This window comes from Pteropus medius, unplaced genomic scaffold (genome assembly GCF_902729225.1).
Source record: "Pteropus medius unplaced genomic scaffold, Ma_sr-lr_union100, whole genome shotgun sequence".
NCBI lineage: Eukaryota > Metazoa > Chordata > Mammalia > Chiroptera > Pteropodidae > Pteropus > Pteropus medius.
The window spans coordinates 4,305,005-4,324,868 of NW_024353909.1; the positions used below are offsets into that span (position 1 = coordinate 4,305,005).

The 19,864-nt window shown below is 44.2% G+C and overlaps 1 protein-coding gene across 10 annotated transcripts in view; it reads left to right on the top strand.

Annotated features, from left to right (window-relative positions):
* Positions 1 to 18,866, top strand: part of HYDIN (HYDIN axonemal central pair apparatus protein) — a 335,404-nt gene extending 316,538 nt beyond the window's left edge. For 8 of the 10 annotated variants that reach the window (XM_039852028.1, XM_039852026.1, XM_039852034.1 and 5 more), the window contains 10 exons: positions 10 to 208; positions 1,952 to 2,110; positions 4,541 to 4,818; positions 5,969 to 6,188; positions 7,740 to 7,952; positions 8,827 to 8,990; positions 9,855 to 10,005; positions 15,818 to 16,048; positions 16,427 to 16,651; positions 18,160 to 18,866. In XM_039852028.1, the coding sequence (XP_039707962.1) occupies positions 10 to 208; positions 1,952 to 2,110; positions 4,541 to 4,818; positions 5,969 to 6,188; positions 7,740 to 7,952; positions 8,827 to 8,990; positions 9,855 to 10,005; positions 15,818 to 16,048; positions 16,427 to 16,651; positions 18,160 to 18,642 (2,323 nt within the window). In that variant the 3' untranslated portion in view covers positions 18,643 to 18,866. Of the gene's footprint in view, positions 1 to 9; positions 209 to 1,951; positions 2,111 to 4,540; positions 4,819 to 5,968; positions 6,189 to 7,739; positions 7,953 to 8,826; positions 8,991 to 9,854; positions 10,006 to 15,817; positions 16,049 to 16,426; positions 16,652 to 18,159 lie in introns of those variants that run through there. The other 2 variants (XM_039852032.1, XM_039852036.1) reach the window with 2 other exon arrangements.
* Positions 18,867 to 19,864: the final 998 nt, after the last annotated feature.

Consider the following 19,864-nt stretch of genomic DNA (forward strand, 5'->3'; position numbering starts at 1 on the left):
GTTCTCCAGCATAGATTGCTTGTACACCAATACCACCCACCTCGAGGTGAACTTCCGTGTTGATGTGATAAAGCCAGGAAAGGCCCTGGAGATTCCAATCACCTTTTATCCTCGAGAAAGTATCAGTTATCGAGAACTCATCCCCTTTGAAATCAATGGGCTCTCCCAGCAAGTAGTTGAAATCAAAGGGAAAGGCACCGCAATGAAGGTAAGGGAGGTTTGGGAGATCCTCGGACCGGCCCCCTCCTCCTCGCCCTTCCCAGTTACCTTGGCCCCCCTGAGCCCACACCCACCCCCTCTCCACATGTCCTGCCCCCAAGCTGCTCCTGTCCAGGAGTCAGCCCTCCGGGGTAGTGTCAAAGCAGACTCAAGTGAACCATAGATCTTACTCAGTACCAAACTTTACTATATCAAAGGACCCAAGCACTAGAGACACATTCTTGGAAAAGTTTAAAACTATCAGATGCAGGATCCCAAGCATGTCCTTCTTCTCCCACATTATGGCATATTTTGTTTTCAGATTTAATGGGCAAGATTTGTTTTAAGTAATGTATGCAGATATTTTTCAGTTATGGAATATTTTTCCTTAACACCACAGTGATTAACGTTCTCCAGCCAGCCGCAGGTCCCAGGATTATATTTGATTGAGAACATTCCTTCTAACCATGTGCTCCTAATAGAAAAGGACTGGTCCAGCCCTGCTACAATCTCTTTCTCCTCGGCGACCGGTAAACATTTAAGGTGTCTGTCTGGTGGAAGCATTGCATTTCATAGGAGGTTTTAGAAGACCGAAGACCTCCCGAGATTCTCAGGAATGTATGGGACATTTCAGCAACCAAGAGAAAGTAAGAGGAGTGTATTTCTGGCATCCTTCCCATCAAGCCAGAGGAGCAACAGAACAATGCCATCTGGTGTGTCTGTGGCTAAGCCAGTGACAGGCTCTCCTCGGATGTCACTGATTCGTTCGTTCGATCATTCTTTCACCCCCTCGCTCAGCCCCATTGCATCTTAGGTACTTCAGGGAAATCCAGAGGTGACTTAAACATGTTCTCTGACTTCCAGGGGCCCACAGGCTGGTGCTGGAGACTGACTCTCTTTTTTAGACAAAATGAAAACATGTGAGCAAGATATAAAGATAGCTGGAGAGAACAGGTGCAGTTTAGTGACTGATCGAATGACAGTGACCAGTGGGTGTTGCTCACTGTGGGTCAGTGCCACTCTGGAGGCAAGGCCCAGCCTGACCTGCACCGATCCAGGCCAACACTTTGTTCGATGAGGATTTTGAAGAGTATTTACTTTTCCGCCTCTACTGCCATCCTTCTAGTTCAAATCACGGTCATCTCTCACACCTCAAGGCTTTCTCTCTTGCCTTCTTCCAGTCCATTTCCACAGAGGAGGGAGCTGAGCTCTCTCTCTCTCATGAAATACACGTTTGACTGGGGTGCTCCATGCTTCCTGCTCCTCCTAGAATAAAACCTGACCAACCCTCCAGACTTCATCTTCTCAGGTCTCCCTCACTCCCAGCCACAGGCCTTGACTGGGCCACTCCCTCTGGCTCAGGGCCTTGATGTCGGGGTCTCCACTCCCAGGGGTGCTCTGCAACCCCACACCCACCCTGACAAACTGACTAGGTCCTACCCTTCCTTTAGCTCTCAGTGTGAACATGCCTCCCTCAGGGGGGCCTCCGCAGACTCCCAGTCTAGCTCGGCCCCCAGTAATACGCTCTCCAGGTACCCTGAGCTTTTCCTTCACATCTTTTAACCCGGTTATAACGATGTAATTGTGTGGTAAGTTGTCTAGTGGGCATTTTATGCACATAAATGTTTACCAAGTGAGTAGGTGCGGGACTCTGAAAGAGAGGGACCACCTTGGCTCACCAGGGTAGATGTGTCATGTTTATTTTTCCCATTAACTGATGAACCCTCCCTCCCTGCTCTTTTTTGTCGCCCAGATTTTAGTCCTAGATCCAGCCAATAGGATTGTGAAGTTAGGAGCCGTCCTGCCAGGACAGGTTGTGAAAAAAACAGTTTCCGTCATGAACAACAGCCAGGCCCCGCTCACATTTATCCAGTCGATCCTGTTCTCGGTCCCAGAACTCCAGGAACCCAAGGTTGGTACCTAGGGCTCCCAGTGGTACAGATGACTGCGCTAGCAGCACTAACAGCTCACGGGTCTCCCGCACCTTCCACTTTCTGAGAGCTCTCCATGTGCCGCCTCTGACCATCTTCACGGAAACAGAGCAGGGTTAGTGCTCTCATTCTCATTTTACGTGTAAGGACGCCAAGGCTTAGAGAAGCTACCCCCCTCTCTAAGGGCAACAGAGGGAAACAGAAAGAGATATGCTTCAGTGAATCTGGATTCTAAGGACTAGACAGAGATTTCATTGTAGAAAATTTGAAAAATATGGAAAATCATAAAAAAAAAAAAAAGAAAAAACATTTTGCCCATAATCTCATACCCAGAAATAATCACTTAATGTTTTGGTGCCCGTCTTTCCAGTGTTTTTGCTACACTTTTTTTACAGAAAAAAAATTACAATGTTCATAGTGTTTTGAAACATGCTTTAAACGTTTAGTAATATATTATAAACATGTTCCATGTCCTTCAATGTCATGTGTTCATTGCTACCTCCATTATGTAGCTAGACCTATTCCCTATTTCTGCTCATTTCAGGTGTTTCTAATGTTTTGTATTACAAACAACATTGTAATATCCACATAACCAAACTTTTGTGTGTGTCCATGACTCCCTGCTTAAGACAGATTCCTAGGAGTGGGCTTGTTTCATTGAAAGGAAGAATATGTTTCCATACACGTCACCAGTCCGCTCCCTGAAAGGCTGTCTCCCTTTACACACCCGTCAGCTGTGTAAAAGAAGCGTGCTTGTTGCTAAAGCCACATCCTTGAGTTCCCTGGAGAGAGAAGCCACCAGTGCTGGCCGCCTGCTCCCCATCTTACAGTCATCAGTATCTGGATGGCCCTTTGAAATGAACCTGGAGTTTCACTCCGAGGATGAACTTATCCACCACTTCATTCAATTCATTCTTACTCAGTAAATACGTGTTAGGTGCTGGAAATATAAAGGTGTATATTTGTCGGCTTGGGCTGCCATAACAAAATACCATAGACCAAGTGGCTTAAAGGGCAGACATTGATTTTCTCACAGTTCTGGAAGCCAGAAGCCTGAGATCTGAGAGCCAGCCTGGCGAGTTTCTGACGAGGACTCTCTCAGCTCGTAGATGCTCACACAGCAGAGAGTAAGCAAGACTGAGCTCTCTGGGGTCTCTTCGTGTAAGGGCACTAAGACCACCGCAGGGTCCCCTCTCAGGACCTCATCTACACCTAATTACCTCCCAAGGACCAGGAAGGGGCTTCTCGGAGGGAGGTTTGGGACCCTGGAAGACCCTACAGTGGAGAGAGAGGTCTGTCCTGAGTTTTACAGGGTGAAGAGGTATCTCCCAGGCAGGCAGGTTGGAGAGGGTGCTCTGGCAGGCAAAGGTATATAGGATGGAAAGAGTCAGTGCTTTTGGAAACCTCGATGTGATTCAGTGTGGCAGGACTTCTGCAGATCACCTGGGGATGCAGGATACAGAAAAACTGGCTGTAAGAGGCCAGCCAAAGCAAGAGACCTAGTGGGCACCTCAGCCCAGGACCCCACATTGCCCACTTTGCCACCCGGAGTAAGAGAGCAAACTTGTTACTTCCCTTTCCTCACTAATCCAAATTAAAGCCCTTGGTTCCCGTGGGTCGGGGCCCCTAACTCTCTGGCTGTACCCATTCTGCTTCTTCGGGTGATCAGACTCAAGCTGCCAGAGTGACGTGCTGACACCATCACCCTGGGATTGGTTTCCAGCATCACTGTGTTTGGGACTCTCTAGGATCACTCTCCTATGGCAGCTTCTCAGCCTGTAACTAACTCCCTGCTGCCTCAGGCCCCTCGCTGGTGAGTGCTCAGCGCTCTGCACCAAAGGGAGCTCAGGGGCAAAAAGGGGTTTGGCTTCCTTAAAGCTGATTTTGACTTGCTTTTTACCAGAACAAAGGAGGAAGAGAAGACCATACAAATTCAAATTTTAGAATACGCCAGTCATCTAGGGCATTTTTGAAAAGGCAGGTTCCAGGATCCCCCAAGGACACTGATCCAGTCAACCTGGGGTAGGACCCAGGAATCTGCATTGTAAGAAGCACACTGGGAAGTGTGATGCAGGTCGCCTAGGGAGCACTCCCCAGAAAATCACTAGAGCACCAAGTTTTTCTATTTCATCTTGCTATTTCCTCCACCAGAGAGTAGAAATTATTTGCAAGGAGCTGGAAAAAGAATTAACCTTTATTGAATGCCTATTATGTGCCACACATTTTACACAGATGATCAGAATCTAAGTTACAGGGACTTTAAATAACTTATCAAAGATGACGCAGCTGGTAAGGGAGAGAAGAGAGATTTGACCCCTGGGCTGTTACAGCCCCAGCGGTAAGATCTCCAGGAATGGTGGCCTCAGAAGCCCCGCTGTCCTCAGCTGTTAAGTCCTTATCATTCTGTCCAGGTCATCACCTTGACACCATCCCACAGCATCACTCTGAAGCCCAAAGAAGTCTGTAAGCTGGAGGTCATCTTCGCCCCGAAGAAGCGCATACCTCCCTTCTCTGAGGAAGTGTTCATGGAAAGCATGGGGCTTCTGCGCCCCCTCTTCCTCCTCAGCGGCTGCTGCCAGGCCCTGGAGATCTCCCTGGACCAGGAGCATCTTCCCTTTGGACCAGTCATATGTCAGACACAAGCCACACGTCGCATCCTTATGTTGAACACGGGCGACGTGGGTGCAAGGTAGGAGCGGAAGCTGAGAGCTCTGACCCTGGATTTGAATTAGACGTTTGTTTTACAAGTGTGGCCACCTTTTCTTTCCCCTCCCTTCACATCTCCTCCCTTCCCTGAAAATGTGACAGCAATGGCCTGTCCGCAGTGATGGCTACTGCCATGATTACTAAGAGTAATATGACAGATAACATTTGCTCAGTACCTGTCATAAGCTCTTTACATGGCTCATCTCATTTAATCCCAACAATTCTTTGAGACTGACACTATGAGTGATCCATTTTACAGATGAGAAAACTGAGATAAAAGAGATTAAGTAACTTTTCCAAAATCCTGCATTTAGCAAGAACTTAAAATGCACAGGCGCAATGCTAAGCATTCGCACAAAAGATCCCATTTGATTATTCCAGGACCCTCTAAGGTAAGTACTGTATTGTCCCTATTTCACAGATGAAGTTGAAGCTCAAAATGGTCAGGTGACTTGCCCGAGGCCACACAGCCAGAAAGTGACAAAGATGGGATTGGAACCCAGGTATACCTGTGGCAACTCTCCTTTCAGTCTCTGGCCTCATGCCACCATAGCTATGCAGGCTGCACGGCACACATCTGCAGGGGGCAGCGTGGCAGCCCTGGCACTGGAAACACTGGCTGCATCGTTCACCCTCTTATCTCTTGCCTGGATCGAGCGCCAGACCACATTGGGATGACCACACAGGATCCCAGTGCCATCAAGAGCAGGTGTAACTCTCACATGAAGGGACTGCCTCCACCCTGCCGGACCTGCAGGCAGTCTCAGGAGGGTTCTAGTCCTAGCTCAGCTACTTGCTGGCTGTGCGACCTTGGGTATACATGTGTACGCATGTTCATGTGCATGCTCCCCGATGTGTCACTCTGGGCAATAAGATAAGATGCAGCCACTTCCCTCCTTGATCAGCTCTGAGGGGGAGCCGAGTCATCTTACCCAGGAGTGAAGTGACCTTGTCCTTGTGCGCACCTGCCTCTGCTTTACCCGACAATCTTTCTCCTCCCCAGTCTCATGGAGTATATAAAGGGGTGAGCCTCCAAGCTAAAAGCCCAGGCAAAGTCTCGTTCTCAGCAACATTGAGGATACCCTCAGGATACTAGTAAACTGTTTTCTTTATCTTCTTTTGTCTTGGAAAAGGTTTAAATGGGATGTCAGAAAATTTAGGCCTCATTTCTCCATCAGCCCGGAAGAAGGCTATATCACTGCAGGCATGGAGGTTTCTCTTGAAGTGATCTATCATCCCACCGAGGTGGGCAAGGAGAGTCTCTACAAAAATTTGCTCTGCTTCATCCAGGGAGGCAGTCCTCTGAGCCTCACCCTGTCTGGAGTCTGTGTGGGACCACCTGCAGTAAAAGAGGTCAGTAAGAGCTGCTCACACATGGGCCAGTGGCCAAAATGGGCCTAGCAAGCCCCACAAGTGAACTCAGCCAGGCCTTCCGGGTGGCTCTGTTCAAACTGCCCTTGGTGCCCACGTCAAACATTCAGACCTGCCCCTCCCCGCACAGGGCCTTTGCACATGCTATTCCCAGGTCTGGAATATTCATTTTCCCCTCTTTATCTAGTTAATTCCTGTTCATTCTTCAGCTCTCAACTCCAGCATCACATTCTCAGGGAAGCTCACATTGACATCTCTGGTTAGCTCAAGTACTGTTATAAGCTGTGAGTGAAGGGTGAACACCTTTACTACATTGTTGTTTTTTTAATGGCCTTGGGCTAACCTCCTGCTAGCTCTGTGTTCCTAGAAACCTAACAATGCACTGTCAGCTGTGTTCCTGGCAACCTGCTTATGGTAAGAATGATCCCTGATCTCCATCTCTATACTTTGTTATGTCAAGAATGTATATAAATGGAATCGTACAGCATGCTATGAACACGTACACACATGAGCATGAACATATGCTTTCCTTTTCTTGGGTAAATACCTAGGAGTGGAATGGCCAGGTCACAGGGTAGGTATATATTCACCTTCTTAAGAACCTACCAAACTGTTTTCCAGAGTGGTTGGGCCATCTTACATTCCCACCAGCAACATCTGACATTTCTACTTGCATCACACCCTTACCAACTCTTGATACAGTTCGTTTCTTTTTTTTATTGTAGTCATTCTAATAGGTGTGTAGTGATACATCATTGTGATTTTTAATTTACATTTCCCTAATGCCTAATAATGTTGAGAATCTTTTCATGCACTTATTTGCCATCCATATGTATCTGTTCAAATCTATTTTTAGTTGGGTTGTTTGTTTTCTCATTATTGAGTTTTGAGAACTTTTTATATATTCAAGACACAAGTTTTATATTTAGATCTTTAATCTGTTTAGAGTTTTATATGTAATACAAGATATGGATTAAAATTCATTTTATTTTAGTTTTTTGTATATGGATATCCAGTTGTTCTAGCACCATTTGTTGAAAAGATTATCCTTTCTCCATTGAATTGCCTTTGTAATTTGGTCAAAAACTAATTAATCATACATGTGTAAGTCTATTGTGTAGGTCTATTCTTGTCCACTGATCTACTTGACTCTCTTTACACCAATACTACATTGTTCCACATTCAGTGGCCTGTTCTCACCCATCATAGTTGAGCTGTTGGTAGCATCTGACACTTTGAACAAGTACTTCCTCACATGGCTTCCAGGAGACTACCTTCCCCTGGTTCTCCTCCTGCTTGATTAGCTGTTCCTTCTCATCCCCTCTTCCGATTCTTCTTAACACTGGAGTATGCCAGTCAGGAATTAATCCTTAAATCCCTTCTCTTTTCTAAATACATTTACTTCTTGAAAATCTCATCCAGTTTCTTAGCCTTAAAAAAGCGTTGCTACACTGACAAGTCCCAAATATGTATCTCCAGCCTGAATCTTGCCTTGAACTACAGATTTATAAATTCCATTTCCTGTTCTTCCAGGTGGTAAATTTCACCTGCCAGGTACGCTCCAAACACACGCAGACCATCCTGCTTTCAAACCGCACCAACCAGACCTGGCATCTGCACCCCATTTTTGAGGGTGAGCACTGGGAGGGGCCCGAGTTCATCACTCTGGAGCCCCATCAGCAAAACAAGCCCTATGAGATTACCTACAGGCCCCGCACCATGAACTTGGAGAACCGCAAGCATCAGGTAGGCTGAGCCTCTCGCTTCTGCCCCCATCCACCCCTCCCCCCATCAGTTTTCTGGCAAGACTGGAGGGAGGAGTTGTGTGAGAGAGGTTAGGAAACAGAGTTTGGTAGTTCAGAGAATGTTAGAACAAGAGGGGACCCCACAAATCATGTTGGAACAATGGGGAATCATGCAGATTATCGAGTCCAAAGCTTCCCTTCTGGTACATATGTTTTCATGTATAGGGGATTCTCTTGGAACCAGAGGCTAAGTTCTGAAACAGAGTCCTGGACTAAGCATTAAGCAATTAATATTTAGCTTAATTGCACAAATAATATCAGAGTGACTGCAATAAAAATCAAAAAAGAAGCCACAGTCTTTCACTCTATGTTCTCGTATCTTCATTCCCAATCCTTACTCAGATACAGCCTTGGCTGCCATCATAGCATGCCCAATTTTTCATTGTTTATTTTCACTTTATATTACATCATGAGACATTTTCTATTTAACTAGGTAGTCTTCATGATAATTATTTATAATTATTGCCTAATATTTCATTGAATGAGAGTTCCATAATTTATTTAACATTCCCCAGTTGTTATATGTTTAAGTTATCTCCAAATTTTCTTATAAATGGTTCTAATATATATGTGTACGTATGTCTGTAACTTTTTCCTCTGGATGGATTTTTCTTCAGTAAGTTCCCTTGGGTTTGATTCCTGGTTCAAATACATATGAACATTTTTATGACTTTGAAACATATTACCAAGCTGCTTTCCACAAAGTGTTATGCTCATTTGAAGAGCCTCCATTAATCCTGTGTCACTACCATGCCTGAGAGGTACTAATAAAGGACCCTCTGTGTCATTCTGATGGCATTTCTTCCTCTCCTTAGGGCACCCTCTTCTTCCCGCTCCCAGATGGGACTGGCTGGCTGTATGCACTGCATGGGACTTCTGAGCTCCCAAAAGCCGTGGCCAATATCTACCGTGAAGTGCCATGTAAGACACCCTACACTGAGCTCCTGCCAATCACCAACTGGCTAAACAAGCCCCAGAGGTGAGGGAGTGGGGCAAGGGTTTGGGGTGGGAAAAACAGAGAGAGGATTTTCTCTGTCTAGCCTGGCCCTTCCCCTGGTCAAGGCCCCTAAAGGACATTAGCTAAAAGAGTCAAAATTCTCTGATGTAGCCAGGCATTTCCTGAACTCTAACCCCCAGATTCTCCTGTTCAGTGTGATCTATGAATGGCTGATTACTTATAAATCTCCTGGAACAGTGCCTGGCACAAAATAAGTCCTCAATAAATGATAGCTGTTATTAACGATTATCAAAACAATAATCATGTGGTTATTATTGAGTGCTCTATCTTATCATCTAAACCACTGGCCAGAGATGGATATCTGTTGGATCTTGTACTTGCAGTGGGAGTAGAGTAGAATGCAAAGGACTAGAGGAGCTTGAGGCCAACCAGCCTAGTCCTATTCTTTTACAGTGAAGGAGCCAAAGGCTACAAGAAGACCATCTGCTTAGCACTGTGAAAAAAGGCCCAGACCTAAGTCTGAATCCTAGTTCTGCTGATAACTCGCCATGTTACAGGAGCATATTACCTCCCTTCCCTTGGCCTCATTCCTCATGAGTAAAATAGAGGTAGTAATGATACGTACCTCCTACAGACATTACGGGGATTAAATGCCTATAACACATACAGAGCACTGATTGGGTACCTGGCCCATAACAAGCAGTCAGTAAATGGTAGTTACTCTTCTTGTTGGTGGCAGAGTGAAGACTAGAATCCTGGACCTATGTGTTTTTCATAAAATCAAGAGTAGAGATAGCACCTTTCCTTCTTTCCTTTGGGCAGATGTCTCATTTTCTCCATTCTCTATTCTCTATTGTCTCTTCCTGTTCTCCTGTGTTTCCCCAGATTCCGAGCCATTGTGGAAATGCTAAAACCAGAGAGGCCAGACCTTAGTGTCACCTTAAAGGGCCTTGATTATATTGACGTGTTGTCTGGCTCCAAGAAAGACTACAAGCTGAACTTCTTTTCCCACAAGGAAGGACTATACAGTGCAAAGGTATCCATGTATCAAAGGCATGACCCTGGGACCCTGGAGATTTGACCCTGAGGTCGGTCCTGGTGTTAGGGAGTGCAGCTGTTCTCCACAGCCAGCCTGTCCTTATCCTGTTGGGCTGATCTGGCAAAGGCATTCAGGATTCCCAGCCTCTTTAAGACGAGACTAGATTGCAAGGCCAACCTGCCATCATGTAGGCCCATGCCAAGCCTCCACGGCAGAAGAATCATGAAAATCCCTACACCGTAGGAAACACTGGACCAGCAAATATGAGACCACAATAATAACAAAATATCCCATTTTCTGAGTGCTTAGAGAGTATCCAGCATTGTGCTAAGCACTCAACACACACAGTAATGTCAGAGCCAGGATTCAACTCAGAGCCATTGACTCCAAGACACCAAAGGGCCTTTCACACATGAGCTGTTTGTTCTAATGAGTTCAATAAGTATCTCTTGAACATATATGCCATATACTATGGACTGGTAACACAGCAACAATCAAAAATAGGGACAGTCCTTGTTCTCATGGAGCAAACAGTCCAGTGAAGGGAGATGGATATTAATCAAATAATTGAACTGTGCATGTATAATTACAAAATAAGATAAGTGCTTTGAAGAAAAGGAGCATACATGGATCAGTAGCTCACAGCAGAGGTCAGGGCTGAAGACTATATCTGGGAATTACCCACTTACCAATGGTATTTAAAACTACAATAAGAGAATGGAATTACCTAGGGAAAGATTTTAAAGTGGAAAAAAAAAAAAGAATCTAGGAACATATTTCCCCCTCCAGAAGAGATACTGGCAAAACCCACCCAGCAGCATGTCATCTCCTCTCCTACAATCACTGAGCTTGTCGGCTCCACTTAGATCACATCCACAAACAGGCTAACAGAGAACCTTCAAACCAAGGAGTCACAAAACACCTGAAGCGAAAAAAATAATAGAAATGCCAGCTGAGATTAAAAAAAAAAGTTATTAAAGCACACAGAAGAAGACTTTTAGTGAATATTATAAACATCCTCAAGAGAATAAAGAAAGATAATCATACCCATGAAATAAGAACAGGCTGTTGTGGAAGAGAATCAATTAGAGACCCTGGAAATGAAAATAGAATCTTTGGAATAGAAAATGACAGAGGAAGGCTGCATAATGTAAGGGACTCTGAGAAAGCGATTACACGTAAATCAGAAGTTAGAGCTGCGTAATACCACCAGACTTTAGCACCTGAGCACAAACAAATGGCAAGAATGAAGGGAAATGATAACGAGTGTGCTGGCAAGGTGGGGAGACGTTGGATCCATTGCTGAGAGGAGTGAAAATGGTGCAGCTGCTTTGGAAGACAGTCGGACAGTTCTTCCAATGCTGAAACATAGAATTATCATATGATTCAGCAACTTCCCTCCTAGATATTTATCAAAGATAAATGGAAATATATGTCCATGCAAAAACCTGTACATAAATGTTCATAGCAGCATTATTTATAAAAGCCAAAAATAGAAATAACCCAGTTGATGAGTGGGTAAATAAAAAGGAAGATTATTTGGCGATAAAAAGAAATGAAGTGCTGATACGTGGAACACATGGATGAATCTTGAAAACATATATGCTAAGTGAACAAAGCCAGTCACAAATGGCCACCTATTATATGATTTCATTTATATGAAGTATCCAGAATAGGCAAGTCTACAGAAACAGGAAGTAGATTAGTGGTGCCTAGGGCTAGAGGGGATGATGGGTTAGGAGGAAATGGAGAATAATTGTTACTGGGTACAGGGTTTCTTTTGGGAGAGATGAAATGTTCTAAATCAAATAATTGGACTATGAATGTGTAATGACAAAATGAGATAAGTGCTTTGTAATATACTAAAAGCTAATAAATTGCATACTTTAAGTGGGTGAATTGTATGGAATGTAAATAATATCTCAATAAAGCTGTTTTTAAAAAAAGAATGAAAGGAAATATGAGACATAAACTATAAGTCAAGAAGTTCTAATATCCATCAGAGCTTCTAAAACAGAAAAACAAGATAATAGAAGGAAGAATATACTCCACAAAATAATTGGATAAAAATTTCCAGAGCTACTGGAGAAAGACTGAGTTTTCTAAATTGAAGGGACCCACCAAGTTGCCAAACAGGTTGAATGAAAGATTCACACCTAAATACATGCGAGCAAAATTTCAGAAAGCTGGGATAAAAGAGAAAGTCCTAAATGATTCTAGAGAAAATAAAAAGAAACAATAATCATAATAACATCTGATTTCTCGTGGCAACAGTGAATACAAAAAGCAATAGAGGAAGCTTCTTGGATTTCATATAACTTCAATATAGGAAATAGCAAGGGGAGGAATAAAATAAGGCAATGAAAATTTTTTCATTCCGTTGGAAACAAATGGAGAAATAAGAGAAATCTTCTCATTCATAGAAAAGGGTAGGGAGAGAATAGAGACATTCATAAACTGTAGATGTGAACAGAAAGATATAAATAAATATATGTATTAAAATGTAAGTGTAAAGACTTTCGAGTAAAAATGACAATGATCCCAGATCACAGAATCTCTTTATAGTAAATGTATTAAAATTAACAATAACAACAAAAACAAATTTTCAATCAAAAATACTTTTGGTTATGATGGAGTAACTAGTCCTCCCAACATAAAAAAACTATAAAACCGGACAAAATATCTGAAGCAAGTCTTCTCAGTCATTGGATAGCAGGCAGCACAATACTGTAATTCATCAGAGAAAAGGAAACTTATGCAATGAGCCCCCATGATTGTCCTGGCTCTCTGCCTAGGGAAATTTCCTTACTTCGGTGCCGTGAGCTAGAGTATAAGCAAAGCACAGCAGCCCCAGTGAACTGAGGAGATGGTTTGGTACAGCTGAAATAGCTGCTCTCTACAGGGCAGGGTACCAGAGAGAAGGGAGCAGGATGTGGAGGGGGTGGGAAAACAAAAGTTTATATGAGAGTTCCCCTCAAAGTCCTTGGCTGAAGGTGGACTGCACAAGAAGAGACTACATGAGATTTACCACAGAGAGCAGCAACTATGAGGCTGATAAAGGGACAAAGGTATACTACATTCATCAGCCCAGCCAAAGTGGAGAGGTAACATTAATACCTCATTAACATCTGAGGAACACAGCTGAAATACCAGAAAGGTCAGAAGAAAGGACCATGCCCTTCGGATAAGACCTTCTGTGAATCAGCCTAAAAAAAAGCCTACAATTAAGCACCTATGAGATCTGCAGGAAAGACAATTTGGAGATTGAATCTCACCAAGTTGGAAGGGCTTGAAGAACACCTTGAGTTTCCCACAGATCTGCTCTAACAAAGCATAAAATCAAACCTGCACAAGTGTAAGGTGATAAGTCAGTGACTGAACTGCCTCCTAGAATAAAAACAGTCTTACAAAGAAAATAACAGAATCCAGAGCTCTACCATGATCATCAACAGTGGTCAGTACACAAACAAAAATTACTAGACTCGTGAAGAAGCAAGAAAACGTGACCTATAGCCAAGAAAAAAGCAGTCAGTGGAAACTGTCTCTAAGATGGGCCAGATGTCAGAGTTAGCAGATTAAGACTTCAAAGAAGCTATTATAAACATGTTCAAGAACTAAAATATATATTTCAAATAATTAAATAGAATATGGTCTTAATGAGTGGACAGATAAAGCATCTCAGCAGAGAAATAAAAACTATAAAAAAGCCAAATGGAGATTCTAGAACTGAAAAGTACAGCAGATTAGAGACATGAGAAGAAGAGTCATTGAACTTGAAACAAATCAATGTAAAATTTCCAATCTGAAGAAGAGAAAAAGAAGGTTGAAGAAAAACAAACAGAGCCTCAGGAACCTGTAAAAAATATATATAAAATAGTCTAATATATGAGTAATATGAATCTCAAAAGAGAAGACAGAATGGGGCAGAATATTGTTTGAAAGAATAATTGCTGAAATTTCCCTGATTTGATTCTTCTAAAAAAATGATTTACAGATTCAGGAAACTTGGCAAACCTCAAGCAGGAGAAATACAAAGAAAACCATGCCCGTGCATGTCATAGTAAAACTGCTGCAAACCAAAGAGAGAGAAAAGGTTAAAACAACCAGATGTTTAAAATCTATTACATACAGGGGGCACAGCAATAAAAATGGCCACTGACTTTTCAGATATAATAGAAGCCATCTGCAAAGTGCTAAAAAAAAAAAAAAGGTATCAACCTAGAATTCTTTATTCACTGAAAATATCCTGTAAAACTGAAGGTGAAGTAGACATTTTCAGATACAAATTCATTGCCAGCAGACGCGCATTACTGAGTGCATTTGCATTATTAGATGCTAATAGGTATTTTTCAGTCTGAAGGGAAATGATACCAGATGGACACCTGGGTCTGCTCAAAGGAAAAAAGATCACTTAAAAATGGTAAATAAGTAGGTAAATATTAAAATACATGTTCTTATTCTTATAACTTTCTTTAAGAGACAAATAACAGTTTATAACGAATAACATTGTAAAGTGGATCTTCTTATATATGTAGAAGTAAAAGATAGGACAACAAAAACACAGAAGATAGATGGAGAGGTCAATAAAATTATACATTTATTACATTTGTGAGGTGGGAAGTGTGAGGTAGGAAGCATAAAGGGTCAGTTGTAAAGTGGGAAGTGATCAAATATTGACTCTAAATATTTTGACAAAATTTCATGTTGCTCTACAGCAACCATTTATTTAAAAATATAAATAAAAATATGGCTAAGAAGCAAGAGAGGAAATAAAACATATTAGAAAAGATTAGATGTTGATCCAAGAGAAGGCAGGAAAGTAGCAACAGAGGAATGAAAAAAGGAGGCAAATGGAAAAGAAATAGCATGAGGGCAGACTTCAACCCAAACACATAAATAATTATTTTAAATGTAGAGACTAACCACTCCAATGAAAAGACAGAGGGTTCAGAAGCACTCTAAATCTAAAGACAGGAAGAAGTCGAAAGTAAAGAACTATTACACCTAATAATAATAAGATAAACTATCCAAAGTAGTGAGAGGGCAAAAGACTTGAAGAGACTCAGACTCAGCTTCATGGAAGTTGGTATGTGAGTGACCAACAAGCACCTGAGAAGATGTTCAACGTTAATCAAGCATCTGGGAAGAGAACCTAAAGAGGTGAGCAGCTTGTCAATAACAAGTCAGTGGCAGGGATGAGGGGACAACATGCTGCAGTTACAAGTGTGAGCTCTGGAGTCAGTCCAACCTGGGTTCAAATCCTGGTTCTGACACTTCTCTGCATGTGACCCTAGGCAAGGTACTTAATGTTGCTAAGCCTCATTTTCCTCATCTTCAAAAAAAAGAGTGGAGGAATAATAATGTCACTTACAAATTGTGTAAATTAAACAAGGAAGTACTTCTAGTGTCTGGCACATAGTAATCATTAAGTGTTAGCCGATATCATTCCTGTTATCAACTATTCCAGAATAGAAGTGAAACCCACTACAACATGAACCTCTTGAGGCCTTGTTTATTCTCCGGGGTCACTCAGCTGTCCCCGCTCAGGACACCTTCACCTGAAGCACCAGACAGTGCTGCTCTGGCCTCTTCCAGAGCGAGCTCAGGCTGTGTGATGGACTCCCACCTGGGAGGCGCCGGAGCAGGACACCTGAAGAGAAAGGCTGGCTGACAAGGGTTCACATCAGCTGGGAGGGCCTCCGTCGGCTTGGTCCCCATACTTCATGTACCCGGGCATTGCTCACTGAGAGGACCCCCGGCTAACGCCTCTACTCTGCCCTGCTTCCTCCCACTCTCCCTGTGAACTCAGGTGATCTTCCGAAATGAGGTGACCAACGAGTTCCTGTACTACACAGTGAGTTTCAGAGTTATCCCTTCAGGCGTCATCAAAACCATCGAGATGGTGAGCCCCGTCCGGCAGAGTACATCGGCCTCCATCAAAGTGGAGAACCCCCTGCCCTACCCAGTGACCTTTGCCACGGAATGCAGGGTGCCTGACATCAGCCTGCCCTCCCAGTTTGTGGTGCCCGCTAACTCGGAGGTATGATCTTGGCTTCCAGGGGCCCCCTGACAGCTGTTATGGAGGCTCTGCCTAAGGGGCCTGTGGATCCACATTCCATACTCCTGAGGTCCAGCCAGCCCTGGTGGGGTCTGTAGTGTGCTTCTCAAGAGAGGCTCTAGTACCTGTTTGTAGATTCAAAGAGATCCCAGATCTGGGAATACCTGGAATAGGGAAAGTTAAAGAGGGTACAGGGGAGGAAAAGTGGGTTGGTTTGGACAGAGGTTCCCCTGGATCAAGATCAGAGTGAGCATCTGCTTGTGAAGCGCCAGTTCTGCCACCAACCTGCTCTGAGGTCACTGGATGGCATGGGATGGGTGGGACTTTCAGTATTACAGGAGCCTCTATCTTCTCTTGCAGGGCACATTCTCATTTGAATTCCAGCCCCTGAGAGCTGGAGAAACCTTTGGGAGACTAGTTCTGCACAACAATGATTTGGGTTACTACCAGTATGAGCTCAATTTGAAGGCCTTGCCAGCACTGCCTGAAAAGCCTGTCCACCTCCAGGCTGTTCTTGGCAGCGGCCAGAGCATCTTTGCCAAGATCATCAATTATACCCGGCAGAAGACAGAATACTTCTGCAGGGTGAGCAGCCCCTGGCCCACCTTCTGCCCTTCCCTTGCCAGGAGTCTGACCTCAGCATAATGAGAGGAGGACACAGGGGGTGCATAAATGTGAAACTCAAAGACTCAGGTGTTTCATCTAGCCTGGGAACTCCCAACTAGAAATAAATAGTACAAGGCCTGGGTTCCTCCTTAAAGACTTTCTCTCTTAACAAGCTGGGTGGCAGTTGAGGGGGAGTTTTGCTTCCCACTGCATGCTCAGTGGTCAATACAGGGAGACAGTAGAGCCTAGTGGTCATGAGTATAGGCTGTGGAAGCCAGCAAACCTGGATCTCAATCCTGGCTTCCCCATTTCACCTTGTACAAATAATTTCCGAAAGCTCTCTAAGCTTATCTATAGATGGCGATAATACTCTGACCTCACAGGATTGCTGTGAGGATTTTAAAATGTACATAAAACTGTTTTCATAGAGCCTGGTCCATAATAAATTTCCCATATATGTTACCTATTATATCAGTTGGAATATAGGTTTAACTACTGAAACAAACCCAAAATGACAACAAAATAGAAGGCTATTCCTCTCTGGAATAACAGCGTGGGCATAAGCAGTTTGGGCTAGAATGGTAGCTACACAACATCAGGCCCCCAGACTCCCCCGTCCTGATGCTCTTCCCTCGGAGAGTTGCTTTGGGCCATGTAGACCAAGACAGCTCACCGTGACTTCCGCATTCTAGACAGCTACAAGGGAAAAGGGGGCAGAGGGGCAGGTCCATAGATCACTTCCACTACCATCCACTGAACAAACTGCAGAGGACCACACCCAGCAACAAGGGGAGCGAGGAGGTGTAGTCTTCACACTGGGTGAGCATGCACCAGTTAACATCAGGGCGCCCTTGGCTACAGTCCTGTCAGGAGAAGCGAGGTTATGCTGTAGTAACAAAGAGCCCTGCTATCTTGGTTGCTTAAAACCACAAGGTTAGTCTCTTATTTTTGCTGTTTATCTGGAGAGGGTCATCAGGGACTCTGCTCATCACAGACTTTCAAGGATCCAGGCCGAAGGTCAACCACTACCTCAAATGTTTATGGCCTTTTTATCAGAGCAGTGAAAAGACCCCATAGGGGCTTGCACTGGCAACTGAATGCTCTAGTGTGGAAGTGACACCTTTCACTTCTGCTTGCAACTAATGGTCCAGAACTAGTCTCCCCCACCCATGAGGATCCAGAGTGTTTGGTCGGCCATGTGTATGGAAGCAAAGAAGAGCCAGATGTGGGGGAGCTACACCAGTGACTGCCACGCCAACATAACCCAGCCGTGTGTCTTCGCACAAGTTATTTATCGTCTCTTGGCATCAGTTTCTTTGTAGTAAAATAGGGATTATAATTAGTAGTACCCACTCTTCAAGGGAGTTATAAGGGCACGGCTTTTTTATAACCTGCCTGGCCAAGAGCAGAGGGACTGGGATGGACCCAAGCTGCTGGTTTACCCTTCAGGATCCTGTGTCAGCCAAGTGCCTATGTTCCTCTTTCAGACCGACTGTCCAGACTTCCACACGGAAAAGGTCATTGGCGCAGCGCCGGGAGCTCAGGGGGGTACCGAAGTCAGCGTGGAAGTCTATTTCGAGCCCAGCCACCTGGGTGAGACCAAGGGCATCCTGACCCTGTCATCACTTACTGGTGGGGAGTATACCATCCCCCTCTTCGGAATGGCCCTACCCCCCAAGCCGCAAGGTCCCTTCCTGATCCGAGCCGGGTACAGCATAGTCATCCCCTTCAAGAATGTTTTCTACCAAACGGTCTCGTTCTCCTTCATCGTGGAGAACCCAGCCTTCTCCGTCCGTGCCGTCGAGTCCATGCGGCCCAAGAAGATCAACAACATCACAGTCTCTTTTGATGGAAATCCATCGGGCAGCAAAACTCCCATCACCAGCAAGCTGATTGTGGCGTGCCCGCCCGGCGAAGGCAGAGAAACAGGAATTAAGTGGGTTTATTATCTGAAGGGCATCACCCCGTAGTGGGAGCCAGGGTCAGCTGCATTCAGGAAGAGCCATCTCCTCAGCCTTAATATCTGTGTATTGCTCTAGCCTGGCAAAGAGCAGAGAAAATAATCAGAATTCTTAAGGTACCGTTTTGTCCTCCTCATTCAATTATAAGGGCACTTATTTCCATATTATATGTATTCCAAGTATATGTATGAAATATATATATTCCATAGTAAACATGGTAACTATAAGAAACAGAGCTATACTTTGCAAGGGCAAGTCTCTGAATTTAGTTTTCTTAACATATCCTCAAAGCTCAAGTGCTATGTAATAATCTCCATTTTTAATAAGATGACACAGGTATCACACTCGTGACCTATTGTGTAGCATGCGTGCACACACACACGTGCATGCATGTGCCCATGCATGAGGGTTCCTCTGCCTCCACCTCCTTCCCCCTGCTCATTCCCTACAGCCTCTCTGCAAGAGAGGGAGGAGCCATGAAAGAAGATGGCCTTTTGGGAATGAATGCTCCAAAGAAGTGGTTCTCAGAAATGGCCCCTGGACCAGCAGCATCAGCATCACCTGGGAATTTATTAAAAATGCAAATTCTCAGGCTACCCCAAACATATCAAGTCAGAAATTCCAGGAGTGTGGCCCAGAAACCCAGGATTTAACAAGAGTTTAAGGATACTCTCATACAGCCCAGTACACTCTACACACAGCTAGAACCAAATGGAGCTTTTTCTAAAGTATTCACTGACTTAATAGTTCATTTTTGTAACCACTAAAGATGCTGCTAAATGTCATAAAGACAAAGAATTTAGATGAGATTTTCCCCAGTGGTTAAAGGAGCAAAGAAAGCACTAAGCAACAATCTAAGCAGACATGGAGATCAACGAGCTTGTACTGACGCAGATATGCTATCTGAATAAACCAGTGGTTCTCAAATTTAGCATCCATCAGAATCACCGAGGGGGCTTTTAAATCACAGACTGCTGCCCCCACCCTCAGAGGGCCGGATTTAGTAGGTTTGGGTGGGCTTGAGATTTTGCATATCTACCAAGCTCCTGCTGATGCTATTGATGCTGGCCTGAGAATTCCACCGCAGTCAGCACAGCTCTGAAGCCTCAGCCTCCCCACATCGGCACCACCGGGGAACTTGTTAGGAATGCAGGATCTCTCAACCCGCCCCAGACCTACTGAATCAAAATCCGCTGTAGCAGCATCTCCAGGAGACACTGTGCACAAGGCA